We start from the raw sequence: 26,242 nt of genomic DNA, 5'->3' as shown, positions 1-26,242 counted from the left end.
TGTGTTTCCCTGCCCATGGCAAACACCAGCCTTTCCATCCTTAAAGTCCTTCCTGACATCAGCAGCAACTGAAACAACATCCCACTCACCTTTGCCATGTCTGGCAGAGGTTGCAGCTCTTTCTATTGCATCCCTCTAGCTTTCAAGTCAACAGAGTCTATGTCACTCAAGGAAAAGCAATCTTTTACCTGCTGTGTCATGCTCATGGCAGCAGCAATGCAGATGCCAGCAGCTGATGCCCACAAGGACAGCCAGCCTGGACTTATTTTCATTACATATCTTTGTCCTGATGTCCTTCTAGAAGCTGGAACATTTCACCATCTCAGCAGAAGAGGGCAGGGGAGTTCCAAGGTGAGGGCACACTCTCCCCTGTTTATCTGGCACTCAAAGAGAAAGAGAAGATGAAAACCAGATGTGTTTCCCTGCCCATGGCAAACACCAGCCTTTCCATCCTTACAGTTCTTCCTGACATCAGCACTAATTGAAACAACATCCCACTCACTCACCTTTGCCATGTCTGGCAAATATTGCAGCTCTTTCTATTACATCCCTCTAGCTGTCAAGTCAAGAGCTCCTGTGTCACACAAGGAAAAGCAATCCTTTATCTGCTGTGCCATGCTCATGGCAGCAGCAATGCAGATGCCAGCAGCTGATGCCAACAAGGACAGCCATCCTGGACTTATTTTCATTACATATCTTTGTCCTGATGTCCTTCTACAAGCTTGGCCATTCTCCCTCTGAGCAGCAGAGGGCAGGAGAGTTCCAAGGTGAGGGCACACTCTCCCCTGTTTATCTGGCACTCAAATAGAAAGAGAAAATGAAAACAAGATGTGTTTCCCAGCCCATGGCAAACACCAGCCTTTCCATCCTTACAGTCTTCCTGACATCAGCACTAATTGAAACAACATCCCACTCACCTTTGCCATGTCAGCCAGAGGTTGCAGCTCTTTCTATTGCATCCCTCTAGCTTTCAAGTCAAGAGCTCCTGTGTCACACAAGGAAAAGCAACCTTTTACCTGCTTTGCCATGCTCATGGCAGCAGCAATGCAGATGCCAGCAGCTGATGCCAACAAGGACAGCCAGCCTGGACTTATTTTCATTACATATCTTTGTCCTGATGTCCTTCTAGAAGCTGGAACATTTCTCCATCTCAGCAGCAGAGGGCAGGAGAGTTCCAAGGTGAGGGCACACTCTCCCCTGTTTCTCTGGCACTCAAAGAGAAAGAGAAAATGAAAACAAGATGTGTTTCCCAGCCCATGGCAAACACCAGCCTTTCCATCCTTACAGTCTTCCTGACATCAGCACTAATTGAAACAACATCCCACTCACCTTTGCCATGTCAGCCAGAGGTTGCAGCTCTTTCTATTGCATCCCTCTAGCTTTCAAGTCAAGAGCTCCTGTGTCACACAAGGAAAAGCAACCTTTTACCTGCTTTGCCATGCTCATGGCAGCAGCAATGGAGATGCCTGCAGCTGATGCCCAAAGGGACAGCCAGCCTGGACTTATTTTCATTACATATCTTTGTCCTGATGTCCTTCTACAAGCTTGGCCATTCTCCCTCTGAGCAGCAGGGGGCAGGAGAGTTCCAAGGTGAGGGCACACTCTCCCCTGTTTATCTGTCACTCAAAGAGAAAGAGAAAATGAAAACCAGATGTGTTTCCCTGCCCATGGCAAACACCAGCCTTTCCATCCTTACAGTCTTCCTCACATCAGCACTAATTGAAAGAACATCCCACTCACCTTTGCCATGTCTGGCAGAGGTTGCAGCTCTTTCTATTGCATCCCTCTAGCTTTCAAGTCAAGAGCTCCTGTGTCACACAAGGAAAAGCAACCTTTTACCTGCTGTGCCATGCTCATGCCAGCAGCAATGCAGATGCCAGCAGCTGATGCCCACAAGGGCAGCCAGCCTGGACTTATTTTCATTACATATCTTTGTCCTGATGTCCTTCTACAAGCTGGAACATTTCTCCATCTCAGCAGAAGAGGGCAGGAGGGGTACAAGTTGCAGGCACACTCTCCCCTGTATCTCTGGCACTCAAAGAGAAAGAGAAAATGAAAACCAGATGAGTTTCCCAGCCCATGGCAAACACCAGCCTTTCCATCCTTACAGTCTTCCTGACATCAGCAGAAATGGAAACAACATCCCACTCACCTTTGCCATGTCTGGCAGAGGTTGCAGCTCTTTCTATTGCATCCCTCTAGCTTTCAAGTCAAGATCTCCTGTGTCACACAAGGAAAAGCAACCTTTTACCTGCTTTGCCATGCTCATGCCAGCAGCAATGCAGATGCCAGCAGCTGATGCCCACAAGGACAGCCAGCCTGGACTTATTTTCATTACATATCTTTGTCCTGATGTCCTTCTAGAAGCTGGAGCAATTCTCCATCTCAGCAGAAGAGGGTAGGATGGGTCCAAGGTGAGGGCACACTCTCCCCTGTTTATCTGGCACTCAAAGAGAAAGAGAAAATGAAAACCAAATGTGCTTCCATGCTCATGGCAATCACCAGCATTTCCATCCTTACAGTCCTTCCTGACATCAGCAGCAACTGAAACAACATCCCACTCACCTTTGCCATGTCAGGCAGAGGTTGCAGCTCTTTCTATTGCATCCCTCTAGCTTTCAAGTCAAGAGCTCCTGTGTCACACAAGGAAAAGCAATCTTTTACCTGCTGTGCCATGCTCATAGCAGCACCAATGCAGATGCCAGCAGCTGATGCCCACAAGGGCAGCCAGCCTGGACTTTTTTCATTACATATCTTTGTCCTGATGTCCTTCTAGAAGCTTGGACATTTCTCCCTCTGAGCAGCAGAGGGCAGGAGAGTTCCAAGGTGAGGGCACACTCTCCTCTATTTACCTAGCACTGAAAGATTAAGAGAAAATGAAAATTGATGTTTTTCCCTGCCCATGGAAAACACCAGCCTTTCCATCCTTACAGTCCTTCCTGACATCAGCACTAATTGAAACAACATCCCACTCACCTTTGCCATGTCAGTCAGAGGTTGCAGCTCTTTCTATTGCATCCCTCTAGCTTTCAAGTCAAGATCTCCTGTGTCACACAAGGAAAAGCAACCTTTTACCTGCTTTGCCATGCTCATGCCAGCAGCAATGCAGATGCCAGCAGCTGATGCACACAAGGGCAGCCAGCCTGGACTTATTTTCATTACATATCTTTGTCCTGATGTCCTTCTACAAGCTTGGCCATTCTCCCTCTGAGCAGCAGGGGGCAGGAGAGTTCCAAGGTGAGGGCACACTCTCCCCTGTTTATCTGGCACTCAAAGAGAAAGAGAAAATGAAAACCAGATGTGTTTCCCTGCCCATGGCAAACACCAGCCTTTCCATCCTTACAGTCCTTCCTGACATCAGCACTAATTGAAACAACATCCCACTCACCTTTGCCATGTCAGGCAGAGGTTGCAGCTCTTTCTATTGCATCCCTCTAGCTTTCAAGTCAAGAGCTCCTGTGTCACACAAGGAAAAGCAATCTTTTACCTGCTGTGCCAGGCTCTTGGCAGCAGCAATGCAGATGCCAGCAGCTGATGCCCACAAGGACAGCCAGCCTGGACTTATTTTCATTACATATCTTTGTCCTGATGTCCTTTTAGAAGCTGGAACATCTCTCCCTCGCAGCAGAAGAGGGCAGGAGGGTTCCAAGGTGAGGGCACACTCTCCCCTGTTTATCTGGCACTCAAAGAGAAAGAGAAAATGAAAACCAGATGTGTTTCCCAGCCCATGGCAAACACCAGCCTTTCCATCCTTACAGTCTTCCTGACATCAGCACTAATTGAAAGAACATCCCACTCACCTTTGCCATGTCTGGCAGAGGTTGCAGCTCTTTCTATTGCATCCCTCTAGCTTTCAAGTCAAGATCTCCTGTGTCACACAAGGAAAAGCAACCTTTTACCTGCTTTGCCATGCTCATGCCAGCAGCAATGCAGATGCCAGCAGCTGATGCCCACAAGGGCAGCCAGCCTGGACATATTTTCATTACATATCTTTGTCCTGATGTCCTTCTAGAAGCTTGGACATTTCTCCCTCTGAGCAGCAGAGGGCAGGAGAGTTCCAAGGTGAGGGCACACTCTCCTTTATTTACCAAGCACTGAAAGATTAAGAGAAAATGAAAATTGATGTTTTTCCCTGCCCATGGAAAACACCAGCCTTTCCATCCTTACAGTCCTTCCTGACATCAGCACTAATTGAAACAACATCCAACTCACCTTTGCCATGTCAGTCAGAGGTTGCAGCTCTTTCTATTGCATCCCTCTAGCTTTCAAGTCAAGAGCTCCTGTGTCACACAAGGAAAAGCAACCTTTTACCTGCTTTGCCATGCTCATGGCAGCAGCAATGCAGATGCCAGCAGCTGATGCACACAAGGGCAGCCAGCCTGGACTTATTTTCATTACATATCTTTGTCCTGATGTCCTTCTACAAGCTGGAACATTTCTCCATCTCAGCAGAAGAGGGCAGGAGGGGTCCAAGTTGCAGGCACACTCTCCCCTGTTTCTCTGGCACTCAAAGAGAAAGAGAAAATGAAAACCAAATGTGCTTCCATGCCCATGGCAATCACCAGCATTTCCATCCTTACAGTCCTTCCTGACATCAGCAGCAACTGAAACAACATCCCACTCACCTTTGCCATGTCAGGCAGAGGTTGCAGCTCTTTCTATTGCATCCCTCTAGCTTTCAAGTCAAGAGCTCCTGTGTCACACAAGGAAAAGCAATCTTTTACCTGCTGTGTCATGCTCATAGCAGCAGCAATGCAGATGCCAGCAGCTGATGCCCACAAGGGCAGCCAGCCTGGACTTATTTTCATTACATATCTTTGTCCTGATGTCCTTCTAGAAGCTTGGACATTTCTCCCTCTGAGCAGCAGAGGGCAGGAGAGTTCCAAGGTGAGGGCACACTCTCCTCTATTTACCTAGCACTGAAAGATTAAGAGAAAATGAAAATTGATGTTTTTCCCTGCCCATGGAAAACACCAGCCTTTCCATCCTTACAGTCCTTCCTGACATCAGCACTAATTGAAACAACATCCCACTCACCTTTGCCATGTCAGTCAGAGGTTGCAGCTCTTTCTATTGCATCCCTCTAGCTTTCAAGTCAAGAGCTCCTGTGTCACACAAGGAAAAGCAATCTTTTACCTGCTGTGCCAGGCTCTTGGCAGCAGCAATGGAGATGCCAGCAGCTGATGCCCACAAGGACAGCCAGCCTGGACTTATTTTCATTACATATCTTTGTCCTGATGTCCTTCTAGAAGCTGGAACATCTCTCCCTCGCAGCAGAAGAGGGCAGGAGGGTTCCAAGGTGAGGGCACACTCTCCCCTGTTTATCTGGCACTCAAAGAGAAAGAGAAAATGAAAACCAGATGTGTTTCCCAGCCCATGGCAAACACCAGCCTTTCCATCCTTACAGTCTTCCTGACATCAGCACTAATTGAAACAACATCCCACTCACCTTTGCCATGTCTGCCAGAGGTTGCAGCTCTTTCTATTGCATCCCTCTAGCTTTCAAGTCAAGAGCTCCTGTGTCACACAAGGAAAAGCAATCTTTTACCTGCTGTGCCATGCTCATGCCAGCAGCAATGCAGATGCCAGCAGCTGATGCCCACAAGGGCAGCCAGCCTGGACTTATTTTCATTACATATCTTTGTCCTGATGTCCTTCTACAAGCTGGAACATTTCTCCATCTCAGCAGAAGAGGGCAGGAGGGGTCCAAATTGCAGGCACACTCTCCCCTGTTTCTCTGGCACTCAAAGAGAAAGAGAAAATGAAAACCAGATGAGTTTCCCAGGCCATGGCAAACACCAGCCTTTCCATCCTTACAGTCTTCCTGACATCAGCAGCAATGGAAACAACATCCCACTCACCTTTGCCATGTCTGCCAGAGGTTGCAGCTCTTTCTATTGCATCCCTCTAGCTTTCAAGTCAAGAGCTCCTGTGTCACACAAGGAAAAGCAACCTTTTACCTGCTGTGCCATGCTCATAGCAGCACCAATGCAGATGCCAGCAGCTGATGCCCACAAGGGCAGCCAGCCTGGACTTTTTTCATTACATATCTTTGTCCTGATGTCCTTCTAGAAGCTTGGACATTTCTCCCTCTGAGCAGCAGAGGGCAGGAGAGTTCCAAGGTGAGGGCACACTCTCCTCTATTTACCTAGCACTGAAAGATTAAGAGAAAATGAAAATTGATGTTTTTCCCTGCCCATGGAAAACACCAGCCTTTCCATCCTTACAGTCCTTCCTGACATCAGCAGCAATGGAAACAACATCCCACTCACCTTTGCCATGTCAGTCAGAGGTTGCAGCTCTTTCTATTGCATCCCTCTAGCTTTCAAGTCAAGAGCTCCTGGGTCACACAAGGAAAAGCAACCTTTTACCTGCTTTGCCATGCTCATGGCAGCAGCAATGCAGATGCCTGCAGCTGATGCCCACAGGCACAGCCAGCCTGGACTTATTTTCATTACATATCTTTGTCCTGATGTCCTTCTAGAAGCTTGGACATTACTCCCTCTGAGCAGCAGAGGGCAGGAGAGTTCCAATGTGAGGGCACACTCTCCCCTGTTTATCTGGCACTCAAAGAGAAAGAGAAAATGAAAACCAGATGTGTTTCCCTGCCCATGGCAAACACCAGACTTTCCATCCTTACAGTCCTCCCTGACATCAGCAGCAACTGAAACAACATCCCACTCACCTTTGCCATGTCTCGCAGAGGTTGCAGCTCTTTCTATTGCATCCCTCTAGCTTTCAAGTCAACAGAACCAGTGTCAGTCAAGGAAAAGCAATCTTTTACCTGCTATGCCATGCTCATTGCAGCAGCACCAATGCAGATGCCAGCAGCTGATGCCCAGAAGGACAGCCAGCCTGGAATTATTTTCATTACATACCTTTGTCCTGATGTCCTTCTAGAAGCTGGAACATTTCTCCATCTCAGCAGAAGAGGGCTGGAGAGTTCCACGGTAAGGGCACACTCTCCTCTTTTTCTGGCACTCAAAGAGAAATAGAAAATGAAAACCAGATGTGTTTCCCTGCCCATGGCAAACACCAGACATTCCATCCTTACAGTCCTTCCTGACATCAGCACAACTGAAACAACATCCCACTCACCCTTGCCATGTCTGGCAGAGGTTGCAGCTCTTTCTATTACATTCCTCTAGCTGTCAAGTCAAGACCTCCTGTGTCACACAAGGAAAAGCAATCTTTTACCTGCATTGCAATGCTCATGGCAGCAGCAATGCAGATGCCAGCAGCTGATGCCCACAAGGACAGCCAGCCTGGACTTATTTTCATTACATATCTTTGTCCTGATGTCCTTCTAGAAGCTGGAACATTTCACCATCTCAGCAGCAGAGGGCAGGAGAGTTCCAAGGTGAGGGCACACTCTCCCCTGTTTATCTGGCACTCAAAGAGAAAGAGAAAATGAAAACCAGATGTGTTTCCCTGCCCATGGCAAACACCAGCCTTTCCATCCTTACAGTCTTCCTGACATCAGCAGCAACTGAAACAACATCCCACTCACCTTTGCCATGTCTGGCAGAGGTTGCAGCTCTTTCTATTGCATCCCTCTAGCTTTCAAGTCAAGAGCTCCTGTGTCACACAAGTAAAAGCAATCTTTTACCTGCTGTGCCATGCTCATGGCAGCAGCAATGCAGATGCCAGCAGCTGATGCCCACAAGGACAGCCAGCCTGGACTTATTTTCATTACATACCTTTGTCCTGATGTCCTTCTAGAAGCTGGAACATTTCTCCATCTCAGCAGAAGAGAGCTGGAGAGTTCCACGGTAAGGGCACACTCTCCCCTGTTTATCTGGCACTCAAAGAGAAAGAGAAAATGAAAACCAGATGTGTTTCCCTGCCCGATGGCAAACACCAGCCTTTCCATCCTTACAGTCCTTTCTGACATCAGCACTAATTGAAACAAAATCCCACTCACCTTTGCCATGTCTGGCAGAGGTTGCAGCTCATTCTGTTACATCCCTCTAGCTTTCAAGTCAAGAGCTCCTGTGTCAGTCAAGGAAAAGCAATCTTTTACCTGCCGTGCCATGCTCATGGAAGCAGCAATGCAGATGCCAGCAGCTGATGCCCACAAGGACAGCCAGCCTGGACTTATTTTCATTACATATCTTTGTCCTGATGTCCTTCTAGAAGCTGGAACATTTCTCCATCTCAGCAGAAGAGGGCAAGAGAGGTCCAAGGTTAGGGCACACTCTCCACTTTTTCTGGCACACAAAGAGAAAGAGAACATGAAATCCAGATGTGTTTCCCTGCCCATGGCAAACACCGGACTTTCCATCCTTACAGTCCTTCCTGACATCAGCACTAATTGAAACAACATCCCACTCACCTTTGCCATGTCTGGCAGAGGTTGCAGCTCTTTCTATTGCATCCCTCTAGCTTTCAAGTCAAGAGCTCCTGTGTCAGTCAAGGAAAAGCAATCTTTTACCTGCTATGCCATGCTCATTGCAGCAGAACCAATGCAGATGCCAGCAGCTGATGCCCACAAGGACAGCCAGCCTGGACTTATTTTCATTACATATCTTTGTCCTGAGGTCCTTCTAGAAGCTAGAACATTTCTCCATCTCAGCAGAAGAGGGCAGGAGGCGTCCAAGGTTAGGGCACACTCTCCACTTTTTCTGGCACACAAAGAGAAAGAGAAGATGAAATCCAGATGTGTTTCCCTGCCCATGGCAAACACCAGCCTTTCCATCCTTACAGTCCTTCCTGACATCAGCACTAATTGAAACAACATCCCACTCACCTTTGCCATGTCTGGCAGAAGTTGCAGCCCTTTCTATTGCATCCCTCTAGCTTTCAAGTCAAGAGCTCCTGTGTCACACAAGGAAAAGCAATCTTTAACCTGCTGTGCCATGCTCTTGGCAGCAGCAATGCAGATGCCTGCAGCTGATGCCCACAAGGACAGCCAGCCTGGACTTATTTCCATTACATATCTTTGTCCTGATGTCCTTCTACAAGCTGGAACATTTCTCCATCTCAACAGAAGAGGGCAGGAGGGGTCCAACGTGAGGGCACACTCTCCCCTGTTTATCTGGCACTCAAAGAGAAAGAGAAAATGAAAACCAGATGTGTTTCCCTGCCCATGGCAAACACCAGACTTTCCATCCTTACAGTCCTTCCTGACATCAGCACTAACTGAAACAACATCCCACTCACCTTTGCCTAATCTGGAAGGGAGGTGATGCTCTTTCTATTATCCCCCTCTTGCTTTGAATTCACCAGTGATTGTGTCACACAAGGAAATGCAACATTCCAGCTGTTCTGCCATTCCCATAGCAACAACTGTGCAGATGCGAGCAGCTGATGCCCACAAGGACAGCCAACCTGGACTTATTTTCATTACATATCTTTGTCCTGAAGTCCTTCTAGAAGGTTGAACACTTCTCCATCTCTGCTGCAATGGTCAAAAAGGGTCCAAGTTTAGGGCACTCTCTCCTCATGGCCTCTTCCACTCAAAGACAAAGGGAACATGAAAACCAGAAGTGTTTCTTTGCCCATGGCAGACACTAGCCTTTCCATCCTGACAGTCCTTCCTACTATCACCTGGAATTGAAACAACATCCCCCACATCTCTTTTTTGAACTTATTCATGCATGAATAATAATAATGAGAATTTTTCTGTAAATCTTATTTCTGCATGGAAACGATCTGATAACCAGAGCTTTTTTCTCTAAAACAATCCAGCGAATTTGCATTGCTTATCTATGTACGCAAAATGTTTTTGCCATTCATCTCAAATATCAATACATCTGGCAAAATAAGATAGAAAAAGTATTTACAGACATTTTTGGACATTGATTACTTCTGGTCAAGTGGGAAAGAATCCCTAAGCTGCAATCATGAAATTCTTTTATCACTTTCTCTGATTTAGCCAGTGTTACTAAAAGGGAACTAAGACACAGGCTTTTGATAGCAGCTGCCAATTTAAGAATGATAATACGGTTTATTTTTCTTGGCTAAGATCAAAGTCCTGCATTTCAGGATTATCTCCAGCTCATCAAGTATAATTAACAGTTTTGGATAGCCACATTATTGTATAGCAATATTGTCTTCCTGCAAGAAATTTCATTGTTTTGACACGTGCCACAGGTTGTTAATAGATTGCCTAATCACCATTTATTTTTTTTATTGGCTTATGATGACCACAGAAAATTATACAGCAGCACCATAAAAACTTTAAATCCTATCCCATGTATCTGCACTCATACGAAAATAATATTGGAAAGCATTGGTGAAACTAAGATTACAAAATAAAGCAGAGGACAATTTCAGTGAAAGCCTGCAGGTTTCACATCTCTGCCCATTTCAACCCCCTGAAGACATCCACGGGTTTCCTGCTGTGGGACACAGGCACTCACCTGCAGCTCAGCACTGCCTGCTCATGCCTGCGCACACCTTCAGGCTGGAACCAAGGAAATCCTCAGCAAAGACATCAGTACACTTTTGTTAGGATGACTTTCATAAAGAAGCATCAAATATTTCTTCACGAGAAATACTGCAAGTCCCTTTGACACTAGCCCTTATTTTAAATGTTTAGATTTGTGCTTCATTCAGGCGTGCTGTCACTCCCAAAAAGATTTTTATTCTTTTGTTTTTCATTCTGAGGAACACAGTGATTTCTGCCTTGTTTACTGACTGTAGGCACAGCAATACTCCTGCACCTTCAGGGAAACAGCAAATCCATCTCTTTCACACCCTACTTCTATCAAGCTCATTCACCTTACAAGGTATTTATTGCAAGCAGCTCTTCCAAAAATGGAGATTAACAGAACCTGCAACCCAGGACACCTCAGTAAGCCAGTACTTTTCATCTCCTGAAGGTGTAGGTAGACACAGAGCTGGAACATCTTTTCCAGAGCTGTCTGATGCTGTCTCATCTATGTTCCTTTACTGTGCACTCAGTTTCACTTCTTATCTAACCTGGTTGCATCCCAGGATTTCTGGTGCCAAAAATAAACTGACAGCTTTCATCACTAGTTAAAAGGAAACTGCAATAGGAAAAGCAATTTTTCTGATTTCTCTGTTGATCAGAGATGCTTCATGCAAGCCTGATGCGGTAGAAACAATATCAGCTTTAGAATGACAGTCATTAGAGCAGAATCCTTTCACTGATGAAATCCCACAGTCCTGATTCATACAACACTGACACTGGAGGACACAGTAGTTTAGATGAGAGCGCATTAAAAATGACTAAGTTAAGGTCTCAGCAAAGAGTGACAAGTATGAAAAAAAGAAGTTGCAGAAACTGCTTCAGTTTGGCACCCTGGCATAAAGTATGACAACACACAACCTGCCTGTGCAGTTCCAGAAGCAGAAGAAAGCCGTCAACCAAGACTTGTTCTCATCTGCTCTGAAAGTCCACTGGGACAAGGCCACTTTTCTCTGACGTGCTTCCAGAAGTATCACTTCTGAGCACTGTGCCAGGGAGTTACAAGATACTGTTTGTGTGTACAGAGGAGAAAAAGACGTCTGTCTGGAAACAGACTTGGTGAAGGAGAAGCAGCATTTTCCAGAGTACTTCAGAAAGAACTGAGCACTGCCCCAAGAGCTTCAGAGCGGCAGGCTGTCACAGTGTGCCAACCAGCTCAGCTGTGAGTTGGCACTGAAGCTGCACCACAGGGAGAACAAAGCCCCCTGTGCACCCTTGGAGAGCCAAGGGTTGGAGATTCATGAACCTTGAGCTCCTTTCCAACCCGGGCCATGCTGTGATTCTGGGATTCTCACCTTTGCCTCATCTGGCAGAGGGAGGCAGCTCTTTCTCTTGTCTCCCTATGGCTGTCAGGTCACCAGGGCCAGTGTCACACAGGGAACTGCAAACACTGTGTGTGCTGTGCCCTGCCCATGGCAGCACAGAGGCAGCTGCCAGCAGCTGATGCCCACAAGGACAGCCAGCCTGGACTTCCTTTGATTCCTTCCCTTTGGATCAGCGTCCTTCAGGAAGGCGGAACATCTCTCCAGCTGAGCAGCAGAGGACAGCAGGGCTTCGTTGTCTGGGCATGTTCTCTTCTGGCCCTCTGGCCCTCACAGACACAGGAGGAGGACACAGAGGCTGCTGTCACACAGCCAGCCCTGCCTCTCAGGTCAGCTCTCAGGCCATCCTCTCTCCCCTCAGCAGCAGCTCACTGTTCTGCACTCCTCTGGCCTGGGCTGGCAGAGGTGTGCAGCAGTTCTGCTGATCTCCCAGTGCTGGCCATGTCTGCAGTGCCTGTGTGAAAGACACAGGAAGCTGCCAGCATTGCACTGCTCTGCTGTGCCCCTGCCATCACCGAGTTTGCTGTCAGCAGCTGCTGCTACACGTCCATTCAGGCACAGGCCTTTCCTTCCTGGCCCTCTTTCCCCCCCTCTCTCCTCTGCTCTCTCTCGTGCTCCCCTTTGGCCTGGGCTGGCTGAGCAGTGCAGGCCTTGTTGTTGCTCCCTGGGCCAACTACGTCACGGTTCCCCGTGACTCTGCCAGCTGCTCTGACACAGCGACTGCGTCCTCAGTGTGGATTCCAGAATGCGACAGACGTCCAGAGAAGACTTCCAGGGCTGATTGGAACATGCTGCCATCAAGAACTGCCATGGCTCAGGCCCCCTGGGAATCTGCTCACAGCGAAAGCTGCTGTCACTCTGTGTGGGCACAGCCTTGTCTGTGTAGGCCTGCTCACACTGCAGCCCCTGTCTGCACCAGAACCGTGCCGATCCACCTTCTCTTGGCCTCCTTGCCTGCATGGAAAAGGGCAGCTTGGGCTGAAGTCCCTCAACTTGCAGATGGCCGAGTGAAGTCTCTGAGCCCTGGTGACCCACTCAGCTCTTCAGCCTGCTGACCTGCTCTGCTGGGGCTGTCTTAAAAGGCAGAGGGCACGTTATCCTAATGTCCCCACATCCATCCCTCTTAGCATACTGTAGGCCAGTTCCTAAAAGGACACCTGCACAATCTCTCTGAATGTTAATCAACACGTAGTTGGTCTGTGCACTGCAGAAATTGCACCTAGGTTTTCAGTGGTGATTAGCTATGTGTTTAGTCAGAGGTGCAATGGTTCTAATGGTGAGAGAAAGACATTCCCAGTTGTCATCAGGTGGAACACACTTCAGACTGGAATCCTCAAGCAGACTGCAGTCAAGCTTTCTTAATTATTCGTTGTTCTTATCAATTCAGACGCATCTCTTAATTCCTGCTTGAATGAGCATTCTGTAATAATCTGCTGAGACAGTGCAAGGCTTGACAATGAGACTATAGTTTATGAAAGCAGCACTTTTTACTTCCTTTACAAGTTCTTATCTGAATGCTAAATGCAACATCAATTCACTTCTCACTGGGTTGAACATTTTAAATATTTGGTAAACATAATGGTTCTAATTCTGACATTTAATATGAAAATATTAAAATTCTTTGTAAGTACTTTTTTGTTAGAATGCCAGATGCTAAAGGGATGAAGTGGCACAAGAAAGCAAAATGTCTGTGCTGATGGCAGGAAGGACTGTAAGGATGGAAAGGCTGGTGTTTGCCATGGGCAGGGAAACACATCTGGTTTTCTTGTTCCCTTTGTCTTTGAGTGCCAGAAAAATAGAGGAGAGCGTGCCCTCACCTTGGACCCCTCCTGCCCTCTGCTGCTGAGATGGAGAAATGTCCCAGCTCCTACAAGGACATCAGGACAAAGGTAAGTATTGGAAATAAGTCCAGGCTGGCTGTACTTGTGGGCATCTGTTGCTGGAAAATTTAATGGCAGTAAACTGCCTAGATAATGACAGAATGAGGGTGACAATAGAATGGTACGTAATCACAGTGCAATGAAAAATGTATGCAGGGTGCAGGAAGGGAGGTGTGGACATTCTGAGTTGCAACTCTTTATTTGCTCCAGAAAGCTCTATCAGAATGGAAGACTGAAGGAAATACTTTGAGGGGTTTTTTAATGTGACTGGATAAAAGATCCACGTGGCAAATTGAATAACTGGGTGGTAAAGGGACATAGATACCTCACTGTTTCATGGAACCTTTCAATTAAGCATCTGAGCACTGTGTACAGGACTTGGGAATATAAGTATTAGAGGATCATGGAATATCTGTATTTGGAAGGGACCTCGAGGATCATGTATTCCACCTCCTGGTTCCACACCGGACCTCCTATGGGTCAAGCCCTGTGTCTGAGAGCATTGTGCAAATGCTCTTTGGCCTTTGTCAGCTCAGTGCCAAACCACTGCCCCGGGGAGCCAGTGCCAAATTCCATGTATCTAGTTCATCCTACAGAATGATGCCAAGAACAGTTATAGAGATCGACTTACAAACAAAATTCTTGTCTTGAATTAATGGTACACTCACCATTTAAAAAAAAAAAAGAAAAAAAAAAAATCAAAGCCACATTCTTACGCTGGCATTTTACAGTATTGTCAGATTTTTGTAATTCTGTTTTGTCATATAAGATTCTCTCATCGTGAAATAATGACCAAGTTCTCTTTTCAGATCTAAACATACAAATGCTGAAGGCAGCAGTGCTGTTCAAGAGTACATTACCAGCTCAAACACTGCTTTGGCTATAAAACTGAAGGCAGTCAGGAATTTTATCAAGGAGTTAGCATGTAAGTGTAGATTTAAAAGCAACCTGTATTGTTACTTAGAGTTTGATATAGTGTAATCCAATGCACAGTACTTGTAACGTGTGTTTTACAAAATGCTTTGCAATGTAGGCATCTATTAAGATAAATGCTGCAAGTTCTAATATGTCCATGACCTTTTCAAACTGTTCCTTACTGCTACACATCACTACGAGTAGTTCTTCTGTCAGGAAGGATCACATGAGTAATTAACCTGTGACCTTAAGTTTGGAATTAACTGCATACAGTGGAAGTAAGAGCTGTGGGTTATTTTGCTCTTTCAGTGTTGAACAGCCGAGGTGTTTTGTTTTGGAGGGTGGACAGTGATGGGACAAGTGGGGAATGGCTTTAAACTGAGACGGGGGGTGTTGAGGTTTAGGTTGGATGTGAGGAGGAAGTTTTTCAGCCAGAGGGTGGTGAGGCACTGGAACAGGTTGCCCAGGGAGGCTGTGGATGCCCCATCCCTGCAGGCATCCACGGCCAGGCTGGATGTGGCTCTGGGCAGCCTGGGCTGCTGGTTGGCAGGTTAGAAACCCAGCATGACTTTATTGCAGCCCTGGGTGCAGGGGGATCACTGCTCCTAGCATGCACACAGAAGAGCTGGAGCACACAGGTGATGTACATTCCACTTGTGAACATTCCTGCAATTGCAGAGAGCGTGCGCCTGTTCCAATCACTGCTGCACAGATTAAAAACTGATTGCAGATGAGCTGTTTTGGTATGGGGTTCTTGCCAACGGTCTGCAGTGGCTGTGTGATTCCTCGGGGAGTTGCTCTCCAGCCCAAAGGTCATGTCCTAAGTCGACCAGATCCCGTTTGTGTCCAGAAATGGCTGACAACAGATCAGCTGCTGGTCAAGTTTCTAACATCACACTGGCCTTGCTCCAGTGTCTGTGTCATCAGCCCCAGCACATACGGTGCACCTCTTCAAGGCTTTGCAACACTGAGACTCTGCACTTGGGCTCCAGACATCCTGCTGCACCAAGAGGTTATTCTAGCTTTGGTATCTTGCAACTTTGTATATAACTACATCACTGTAATCATAAATGTCTAGGAGCATGGAGATGGAGAAATTAATCTTCCTGTAATTCTCTGTACTGCAGCCCCGTGGTTGTCAACACCTAATGCAATATTGAAATTTCAGTTGAGAAATTGAAAGCTGTCCCTAACAAAAAAACATCTGCATTTGTTATTGAAATCACACTAAGGATCAAGAAATGCAAATGCTTCTAGCATAACCACGATTATAGGCAGTGTTTAGACAAGCTCTTACAGGAAAACCATGAACACAAGGCTAAAGAGAGACTAAGTGATGCACTCTGCAGGAATACTCATGGAAGTCTTCACAGTGCAGGAGTCTGATCTGATTACAGATGCTGTGCTTTAAGTACCCCTTATCATATCTTTTTTTTTCACTATTCTTAGGAAAATATCCTAAACTCAGGGTATCAGATACCAATAAGAAAGAACTCTTACATCGTTCTTATACGTCTAAAGATCTGAAATGTTTGGAGGGCAATGTTTGTTGGTTGCAGATTTCTGTGACCTCCCTCCCAACAGGTGTCCTATTTTCCTTCTTTGTAAGAACAGGAACTTCTTCACGGTGAGCATGGAACAGGCTGCCCAGGGAGGCTGTGGGTTCTCCTTCTCTGGAGATGTTCCAGAGCCGCCTGGACGCCCAGCTGTGCAGCCTGCTGTAGGGAGCCCGTTGTGCAGGGGTTGGACTCAGTGATCTCTGGAGGTCCCTTCCAAGCCCAGTGCTGAGATTCTGTGGTTTAATCCTTGCTCCTTGCAGCAGTGCAGTGTTTAAAAGAGAGAAAAAATCAGCTGGATTTCTGTGGTTGGTAAAGCTGTGCTGAGAACTGGGCTGACTGCTGCACCTGGAAATGTGTGCAAAGTCTGCAGACGCAGAGGAATCATTTTCTCTGCAGGGTGAGGTGTCTAAGGTAGCTCCTTGCTTGGTGAGCTTCTGCTTTAAAGGATCAAGCTGCATAAGTAAGGTAGTTTAAAAAGCAAGCCTGCCAGTACTTTTTTACCTGAGTGATTTTTTTTTAGCAAGGAAAGGTTTGAGATGCTTTTTTTTAATGGAAGATGGAAGATGGAGAGAGGAAAAGCAAGTCCAAGGCATGCTGTGCATAGCCACCACATGGCATCTGCACCATTTCCCCCTGCACCAAGGAGGAGCAGCTCACAAGCTTGGCCTGGGCCAGGGAAGGGAGCAGACAAACATCTGGACCGACCCCAAACGAGCTGGTTCTGCAGGTTGGGTGTCTTCTGCTGCTTGTCTCACATCCTGCTGCTCAGCGGTAGATTTGTTCCTGCTCAGTGCTAACAGGAAACTCACACAGCATTTCTGTTTCAGCTGTGCCAACGCTTTGATCCCTTGCTGCTTGGATGGGGCGTTTGAAGAATGATGCCTGTGCTGATGTCCAGCCAGGCTTTGGGGATGAGTCTCCACACCAGGGTCCGTCTGACAGGACTGAGGGTTGGGGATCGGGCCAGGTCGAGTCCAGTGTGCTTTGCTCTTGCTCTTAGTGCTTGTTTTTGCTCAGGAGGGCAGGAGGTGAACCTCGTGAACCAATGCCTGCAGACGGGGTTTGCAGAGAAAGAGGTCCTGCAGGCCTTGTGTGACAGCCACGGAGCTGCAGCGAGGCTGCATCAGTGTAAAACACCAGAGATTCACGGAGGTGTGAAGGGGAGCTGTGGGCTGCAGTAACGCAGGAAGGGATGTGCATGCTCGGAGTTTGGTTGTTGTGTGTGTGTTAAGTGACTGTGATACCACTGCTGGGTCAGTGTGAGTGTACGGAACAAGTGTGACAGCCTTTTTGATGGAGCCCTGTGAAAGGAGTCCTATGGATTTGAGATCCAACTATCAGCCCGTGGGCATCATCCAGGAGTTGGGGTAGGGGATGAGGCAAGGGAAGTTGGGCTGAGAAAGGGATAAAGCAGTCTGGCAGCAGTTCTGTGTTTCTCCCATCTCCTGCTTTATTTCCTTCCAGGTGAAATAAATGGGTGCTGCAACATGCCCTTGAATGTAACAAAACCCACTCTAGTGTGGATTTGACATGGGCCCAGCACTGCAAGGTACGCTGCTGGGAGGAAGCGTCCGTCTGGCTGAGGGCAGGAAGGCCCTCCAGAGGGATGCACTGAGGCCAGTTGTGCGAGGCTCAACAAGAGCAAGCGCCAGGTCCTGCGCTTTGGTCATGACGACCCCGTGCCAGCTTCTCCAGGATTTGGCTGGGCTAGAATTCCAAGCAGCCCCTGATTCCAGAACGTTGGGCTGGGCTGTTGGAATCTTCTGCCCTTGTGACTGGTCTTGCCTCCCCAGCCTGTCCGTGGTGGTGGAGCAGCCTGGTGGCCCTCAGTGATGTCATAAGGGCTAGAATGAGGGGAGGAGCAGTGCGTGCTGCGTCCCTTCATTGGAGCGCTGGAGCTCTGACTGAGCAGCTCGCTTGTTGCACTTGTGCACCGACTGCGTCCCTTTGTCTTCACACCGTCCTGTGCAGCACCTTGTAGGTAAGCTGAGACAGTGTGGGAGAGACGGGGGGACAGTGAGTGCTGAGAACTGCTGGCTGGCGGAGCTCATAGGATCACATTATCTCCATCAGCAGAGGGGTGGCCATGAGGGACAGGGAGGTGATCGTCCCCCCCTGCTCTGCTCTTGTGAGGCCCCATCTGCAGTACAGTGTCCAGAAAGACAGGGAGCTGTTGGAGAGGGTCCAGAGGCGAGCCACAGAGATGATCAGGGGACAGGAGCACCTCCCCTGCAAAGACAGGCTGGGGGAGCTGGGCTTGTTCAGCCTGGAGAAATGAAGGCTGCGGGGTGACCTCATGGCAGCCTTCAGTACCTCAAGGGAGCCTAAAAAGAGGAGGGGAATCAACTCTTTGAAAGGGTAGATAACAGCAGGACAAGGGGAAACGGTTTTAAGTTGAAAACTTGAGTTTTTAAGTTGAGGGAGGGCGGACTTTGGATTTTCCGTCGTAGTCTTTGCTAAACCGTGGAAGCAAACTGACCTGCTCTTTCTCTCTCCTCTCTCCACCCTCTGCCTGCTTCCCTGCTGCAGCTTTTGCTCGTGGAAGATCAGAGCATAGTGACAAGGAACGGCTGCGGATTCGTGAGATTTCTCTCCCTCGTTCTGATCTCTTGCCAGGTACCTGCCATGGTTTGTCCCCCCACATGCTTTAGCAGCCCGTGACGCCCCGTGTTTAGTAACACAGCCTCATCCAGCTTTGATGGGACGCTGGTCACGTGTGGGTTTTCTCCACGTGCTCTGCAGCTCAGCCCTCAGAAGGATGCTGTCTGTGGTGCTGTGACCAGCTGGTTTTATGGAAAGCAATCCCTTAGGCAAAGAGTCCCAGCCCCAGCTTGTGCAGAGCTGCACAGCATCACCAGGGACACCAGCAGGCGTGCTTGGGCTGTGTGAGTGTGCCCGACAGCTGTAGGGAGCACAGCAGAGATGTGAACAGAGAAAATAAAAGTGTGTTTCTTTTCAGTTCCAGCTTGTCACACCTACGCTGATGGCTGTGGCATGCAGCGAGATCAGCTGTGGGCCTGACCTGGCATGGACAGAGGTAGAGTATGAAGCTCTGATTGGTCTTTGTTCCCTGACTGCAGCCAGCAGAGTGAGCCGCAGATGTGCTCTCCTGCTTTCCAAGAGAGCTCCTCTGTGGCAAGACAGTAGTGCAAGAGTGGCAAGTTTATAAAAGTACCAGAGCCATCTCGGGTGTTGTGTTTGTCCTCTACTGACTTTTCCCTTGAAATGGCTGCAGAAACAACAATCATTCTCTGCTCTGTTTGGCCTCGCTGTTGGTTGGACTGCTCAAGAGAGCTGCTTGGTGCTTGCAATGGCACTGTTTGCACCTTGTAACTGCAGCCGTAGCTTTGGTTTCCCTCTTCACGGTCTCCTAGCATCTGAAACAGTCAGCCTTCCTGCACAAAGAGCGCAGGAAAGGAGGGGGCAAAATGGACAAGGCCACCTGTCTGCGTCAGTGCCATTGCTGATTAGTCTGGGTGGGGAGAGATGCATCTTTGCTGGCGTGTGCCTGCTGCACACCAGGGAGAGAAACAGCCGTTATTAGACTTGCAGTTCCTTCTGAAGTGCCCACGATAAGGACCGAGTGCATTTCCTGCAGCTTTCTCTGCAGATGTGCTCCTCACCTTGAAATCCTCCTTGTTGGTTCCCAGCTCCTCACCGTGGCCTGTGCTCTCTGTTTCAGGCTGAGAACAAGGGGAAGCCCCTGCTAGACCATGAGGTGGCACCTGTGAATGTTCCAGCTATTGCTGCTGCCCATGCTATTAAGAGATACGTTGCCCAGGCAGCGGATGAACTCTCCTTTGAGGTAAGCAGTTCAAGGCGTTCCTTGTTGCTCAATTTTACAATGGCAAATGTCTTCAGAGCTGCACTGGTGCAAGTGCTTTAATGCTCGGCGATGTTTGGCAGTGCAGAAGAATGCAGACATTTGAGCTGTGCTTTCCTCCCAGCTGTGCTGAAGCTGGGATTGACGTTGCAATCTCTTGCAGGTCGGAGACATCGTGTGTGTCATCGACATGCCACCAAAGGAGCTGACCCCCTGGTGGAGAGGCAAGCTCGGCTTCCAGGTAGGCACAAGCTTCAGACTGGAGAGTGCAACTGCAGTAAAGGCAGGAATCTTAGCTTAGAGCTGCTCTGCATGCACAGGATGCCTAATGGACGTAAACAGTTTCCCTGTGTCGCTGTCAGGGGACCTTGCCGTTGGCTGCAAATGTTGAAAAATTATTACCTTTATGCTTTGAACTATGGCCATTTTCTGCTGGACAGTCTTATGGAACGTCAGGCAAGCACGTTCCGAGGGAAATGTTACGTGGCTTTTGGTTTAACAGTTCAGACCTGAGAAGTGCTGCATGCAATAGTTGGCTTCTCTTCTTGTTACAGGTTGGATTTTTCCCAGGGGAGTGTGTGGAACTCATTAATAAGAACATTCCTGAGGCACTCATCAACTCAGTGCCAAAGCCAGGTAGCGATGTTACATTTGATGGTGTGGGGAAGCAAAATGAAGTCTTTTTTGGGGTGCGTTCCATGTTTAGTACCTCCTTTATCGATGCCACATTGTCCTCTGGGTTGATGATTCTTCATGCACACCATGGGGCAGAGATTTGGCCCAATCCTCCTGGGTTTATGACTGGACTTGGGGAAACTATAGAATACTCATGGAATGGCTTGGGATGGAAAGGAACCTCAGGGATCATCATGCTCCAACCCTCCTGCCTCAGGATGGTCTCCCAGCCCCCACAGTTAATGTGAGACTAGATCAGGCTGCCCAGGGCCCCATCCCACCTGGCCTTGGGCTCCTCCAGAGATGGGGAAAATCCCTTTTTGTATGTACTGGTTGGTAATGTTCTTCCCGTTCTGACATGCCCTGTAGAATGTGCTGTGCTCGGCCTCGTCCAACGGAGCCAGACCTGAAATGACCTGGTTTCTTCCTTTTGTTGTGCAGTGCCCAAGAAACGCAGCAAGATCCTCACCTTCCTTCGTTCCTTGGTGAAGGCCCGCCCAAAGAAACCGACCGAGCGGGAGGTGGAGAAGGAAAGGGTGTTTGGCGGTGACCTGGGAGAGCATCTTCTCCACTCCGGTCGTGATGGTAAGGAGCTGCCCATTCCTGAGATCTTCCTCTGCTGGGCATCTAAAGAAGATGAAAGGGAGCTCATATCTAGCAGGGGGCAGGCTGATAGCAGTGGAGGCACGTGTAATGGGAGTTGATGGCTGAAGGATAAAGTGAGGCGGATGCTCCTAAGAGACAAGCACATCTGTATTTGCTTCAGCCAAGCCTGGCTGGGCTTAGTGGATGGGATGTGAAGCACAGCCTGCAGCAGGACTTGAATCAGGAGCTCCACTGACGGCTGGCACGTGTTCTTCAGTCCCCCAGGTCCTCCAGAGCTGCGCTGAGTTCATTGAGCAGCACGGCGTGGTGCAGGGGATATACCGCCTGTCCGGCGTCGCGTCCAACATCCAGAGGCTGCGGTAAGAGTGCTGCGACTGACACAGCCTGAGTGCATCTGGTGTGGCTTTGGGCTTGCCTTCCTCTCGCTCAACCGGGTTTGCGTCCCTCTCTCCAGGCAGGAATTTGAGTCGGAGCAGATTCCTGAGCTCACCGTCCGTGACATTCACAGCGTGAGCTCCCTCTGCAAGATGTACTTCAGGGAGCTCCCGAACCCTCTGCTCACCCACCAGCTGTACGGCAAGTTCTCGGTAAGCACAAGGCCACGTCTTTCATTTCCCTCTTCCTGGGCCTCTTGGCAGATGGCTGCAGCAGTGCCCCAGCTCGGAGGCCCTTTTGCTGTCAGCCCCACGAGGTTTACTCGCAGTGCTGTACTAGCCTGATTGGTGTCTCGCTCCCTTTCTGCACTACTCCAGGATGCTGTTGGTGCCGCTACAGAGGAGGAGCGGCTGCTCAGAATGCAGGACGTCATCCAGCAGCTGCCCGCTCCTCACTACAGGTCAGTGCTGCCCTCAGCCTGCTGAGCTCAGCCCTGCTGCATTGCAGAGGGCAACGATGCGGTTCCAGGCTCTGTCTCACGCCGGCAACACGATGCCTGTGTATGCTGAAGGGTTGAAGGCTCCATGGGCTTACTTTATGGGGTCAGTTCCTGGGCACGGGGGCACGCTTGGTGCAGCTGATGGCTGCGGCTGTGCTGTGCTGGGGCTTGGTGCTGCAGCGTGGCACTCAGTCAAGTTGGATCTACTTCATCTTTGGTGACAGTAGCAATCACAAGAAGTAGCATGAATGGAGGTTTGCTTTCTGAATTGCAGCACGGCATGCTCGTTGGTGCTGAACGTTTGCCTCTCTTGTTTTCCAGGACACTGGAGTACCTGATGAGACACTTGGCGTGTCTGGCTGGGAGCTCCACGATAACAAACATGCATGCCAAGAACCTCGCCATTGTGTGGGCTCCAAACCTCTTAAGGTAAACTTCTGCTTCTGTTTCAACACTTCCTCTGTTCTCCAGTTAAGAAAAGCAGTCCTCTCTTTTTCTACATCAAATGTGCTCTTCTCCTGTAAAATCTGTGGCTGACAGAAGAGCAGGAGCCTGGGCTGTTCTCCAACCCCACGGGCGCAATGTCTAGGTGACAATTTCTGCAGTCTTGTTGAGGTGGGACTGACGTGTCCTTGATCATCCAGGGGAATTTCTGCAGTGGCATCACTGATTGCCCACTGCGGAAGTCTCCAGAGCCTCAGCTGACAGCTTTTGGCTGCAACAATTCAGACTCGGGGAAACGGTCTTGGAGAAATGACTTCTAAAATCTGCCTTTTCTACAGATCACAGCAGAACGAGTCTGCCTGCGCCAGCGGAAGAGCTGCCTGCATGGAGCTGCAGACACAGTCAGATGTGGTGGAATTCATCATCAACCACACAGACGTCCTCTTCTGCTCCAAATCCAGAGCAGACATCGCAGATGCAGCAGGTGAGTGTCTTCCTCCATTAGCTTTATCTTGACCTGACAGCTTGACCAAATGCAGGCCTTCTCCGGGACCTTTGAGATACTCTTTTACCATTCAAGGTGACAGCAGACCTCTGGGCTTCCATTAGGGTGTGGCATCCTGTTACTGGATGCTGAGAATGTCCAAGCCCAAACTTTACAAGGAGGAAACCATCATTATTATGTTTGCACGCAGGAGAAGCTTGATGCAAGTGTGGCAGCGAAGCTTTCTCAGTTCCCTGCCCCCATTTCCTTGGGTTTTTCCTTGCCTATTTTGATACAGTAAGCTGCTCTTAATGATGACCGTGTCCTTTGCCATAAACACACCTTTGCCCACATGGTTATTTTGAGCTCCTCTTCTTCCAGTGGCTCAGATAAGCAAGCCTGAGAAAAATACAGCACCTCCCCCAGAACTGTGGTGGCTGTGCTGCTGCTTTCTGATCCTCGCTCTTACCTGTGGTTTTCCCTGACAGGGCACAATTCTCTCCCAGGGCCCAAGTCTGTGGGGGTCTCTTCTGCTGCCACAAAGCTGCTCAGCCTGGAGGAGGCACAGGCACAGAGGCGAGGCCACAGCAGCTCTCCTGTTGTGACAGAGAGCAGCCACGACATTGAATTGGAAGAAAGCCCTGCAGCTGGGCAGGGCAAATTCCACACTGTCTTTGACTTTCCATCTGACAGGTAAAGAGGACTTTCTTTTCCAGCACCTAGCATCATTGTTTGGGTGGGTTTTCCTGTTTTTTTTTCCCAGGATTTCTAGTGCCAGAAATTGCTGAAAGTAAGTTAGGCTAAGGTGGGATTTTCCAGATTTCACGGCCACGTGCCTGAAACCAAGTGCAGTTCTCCTCTAAGCAGAGCAGTTGGTCAGACTTGCTGGCACTAGAAATTAAACATGGCAGTGAGATGAGGCCAATGAGGTGCTAATGTAAGAGTCAGAGATGCTTCTGAACTTCCTTTATGGCTGCACGGTCCCTCAGAAAGCAGTTACGCCTGCCAGCTCCATCAAAGCCATCCCTCAGATGCTGTGCTGTACAGCTGTGGAGCCTTTGCTCACATGCTCTGCATCTTGCTTGACAGATGTTAGGGGAATTTAGCCAGCAAGACTTCAGGGCTGAGCTGTAGGAATGGAGCCATCCTCAACTGCTGGAAACAGAGCGAGTTTCTAAGTTGTGTTTCTGCAGAAACCAGGCAGTGCTAGGAACAAGCAACTGCTGCCAAGAGCTCAGTGCAGCTCTTCCCTCACCCTGCACCACGCACGACTCACAGCATTGGCTGTTTTCTCTCTCCAGGCAAAATCCACCCAGCAAGACTGAGGAATCACCAGCTAGCAGTTGGTGTTGCTGCTTCAGCCTCAGAAAGCCATCCTCTGGGAGCAAACGCCAACTGCAGCGCAATGCCAGGCAGCCCTCAGAAACAGCAGTGGTAGTCCTGGCAGGTAAGGGTGCAAATGCAGCTTCCAAATCCCTGCTTTTCAGGAACATAGAATTCAAGTTTGCTCTGCACTTGTATCTCCTTCTGGCATTCCAGCCCCTGCCTAACATCTTCAGTTCACCCCTGATCAAGAACCACTGTCATAATTCAGCTTGTGAAAGTTTGACACTAACCCCTGTGTATCCTTTCTAGGTGAATCGAGCCCTTGCCAACCCACAAGATCCAGGGCAAGTAGCGAGGATGCTCTGTGTGCTTCCATCAGTGGAGAGCTCTTAGGAAGCACAAATTGCTGCAGTTCCAACAGCAGCCTTACACATGACAACAGTGATGGAGAGAAGGAGCTCATCGAAGTCCATGCTCTCATTACACCTGGCTCTGCTGAAGTTGCTGACCTGAGCCTCCCAGACACCACAGTCACAAGTGTGGATTTTAACCCAGAGTCTCTGCAGTGCAGCCCATCTGAAGCACAGTGTGAGTGCCCCGACAGCAGCACCTCCATGCAGGAGCAGGTCAGCATCAGTGAAGAGGAGCAGAGCCTTTTGCAGGGGGACTTTCAATCAGACCTCCAGTCCCAGGCACCGGACAGCAGCACTGAGAGCTCTGAGCCACTCTCTCCATGACAAGACAGGATGAGTCCCATCTTCACCGTGGACCTCTCACACCCTCCTGTCCTTTATATAATAATAAAAGCACACTCGTGCTCAATCAACGCCTTGACTGCCTCCAGAGTCTTCATTCACACGGACTGGGATGAATGCAGCACACAGCAAGGCACCCCAGCTTGCAATGCTGTGGCTGTGGGGTGCGTGCAGCTCAGCTCCGGGTTTGTTCCTGTTTTGTCTGGCTTTGGGATGTCTGCAGGGGGAGCTCTGCTACCATTTGGCATGGTAGCAAATAATCTCTCGCATCCTGGATGCTGCTCATGATACTCCCAAGCTTCCTGGCTGTGGCTTTGTGATGCTTTTCAGGGCCTTCTGATGCATTTTGATGCCTTGGATGTTGCTTAACACCTCCCTCCTCCCATCATGTCCTTTCCTGGCTCCCACCTACGAACTGGCCCTGCAGATCATCTCCAGACCTGCCATCAGCACACTGCGGCAGAAGAAGCTCCCCTGGCCAACGTCAGGCAGTACTGCTTGGTCTGCAGCTCAGTGGCCATTTCCCTTTTAGGCGGCTCCTGCAGAAGAATCAAGCAGCAGAACCTTTTGCTCACCCTGCACCACACAAATGCTGCAAAAGCAGAAACAACCTGGGAATCTCTGGGTCTGCAAGACTGCATGGACACTCACTGACTGTGTCTGATGGCTCCCTCCCATCCTTGATTTCCTTCTCCCCTTCTCCTCGTCTGATCCCACTGCTGAGCCATGATCAAGCTGCCCAGTGTGGCAGAGCATCGTGCAGAGCCGTGCTGGCACCTCCTCCCCTTCCTCTCCTGCAGCTCAGCGTGCAACCTGAGCAAGTTTTTTTCTGAGAAAGTGACCAGCTCTTTTCCATCCCTTTGCCCCTACAAACAGTTGTCCAGAGGATCTCGTCCAAGAATTCCTGGAACAGCCTGCAGCTGGCTCTCCTGAAGTTCAGGCTCCTGCCTTTGCTTCCTGCCAGGCCCGCATCCCTTGAGATCACCAACTCAAGGAGGGCATGGTCACTGCAGCCCTGACCGCCTCCTGTCGTAACCCCTGGTGTGCACCATGTCCAGCAATGCTTCCCTTCTGCTTGCTGTGCCCAATGCCTGCACCACAGAGTGATTCTCACTGCACTCCAGGAGTCTGTCAGATTGCTTGC

The 26,242-nt window shown here is 49.1% G+C and overlaps 1 protein-coding gene and 1 long non-coding RNA gene across 2 annotated transcripts; one reads left to right on the top strand and one right to left on the bottom strand.

Annotated features, from left to right (window-relative positions):
* Positions 1-605: 605 nt before the first annotated feature.
* On the bottom strand, positions 606-5,161 carry LOC149912449 (uncharacterized). The gene is made up of 3 exons (XR_016461648.1): positions 4,213-5,161; positions 1,330-4,094; positions 606-1,211 (listed from the first exon to the last, which is right to left on the bottom strand). It is a non-coding gene; the product is annotated as an uncharacterized LOC149912449 (long non-coding RNA).
* Positions 5,162-16,462: 11,301 nt separating this feature from the next.
* LOC149912448 (rho GTPase-activating protein 32-like) lies at positions 16,463-25,169 on the top strand. The gene is made up of 10 exons (XM_090131093.1): positions 16,463-16,508; positions 21,051-21,194; positions 21,472-21,574; positions 21,670-21,802; positions 21,968-22,050; positions 22,411-22,518; positions 22,872-23,017; positions 23,506-23,710; positions 24,319-24,464; positions 24,653-25,169. Exons 1-10 carry the CDS (start codon positions 16,463-16,465, stop codon positions 25,078-25,080), a joined length of 1,542 nt encoding a protein of 513 aa, XP_089987219.1. The 3' UTR covers positions 25,081-25,169.
* Positions 25,170-26,242: the final 1,073 nt, after the last annotated feature.

This window comes from Phasianus colchicus, chromosome Z (assembly GCF_987193195.1).
Source record: "Phasianus colchicus chromosome Z, bPhaCol1.hap1.1, whole genome shotgun sequence".
NCBI lineage: Eukaryota > Metazoa > Chordata > Aves > Galliformes > Phasianidae > Phasianus > Phasianus colchicus.
The sequence above is the reverse complement of the archived record's forward strand: the minus strand, read 5'-3'. Positions and strand labels throughout refer to the sequence as shown.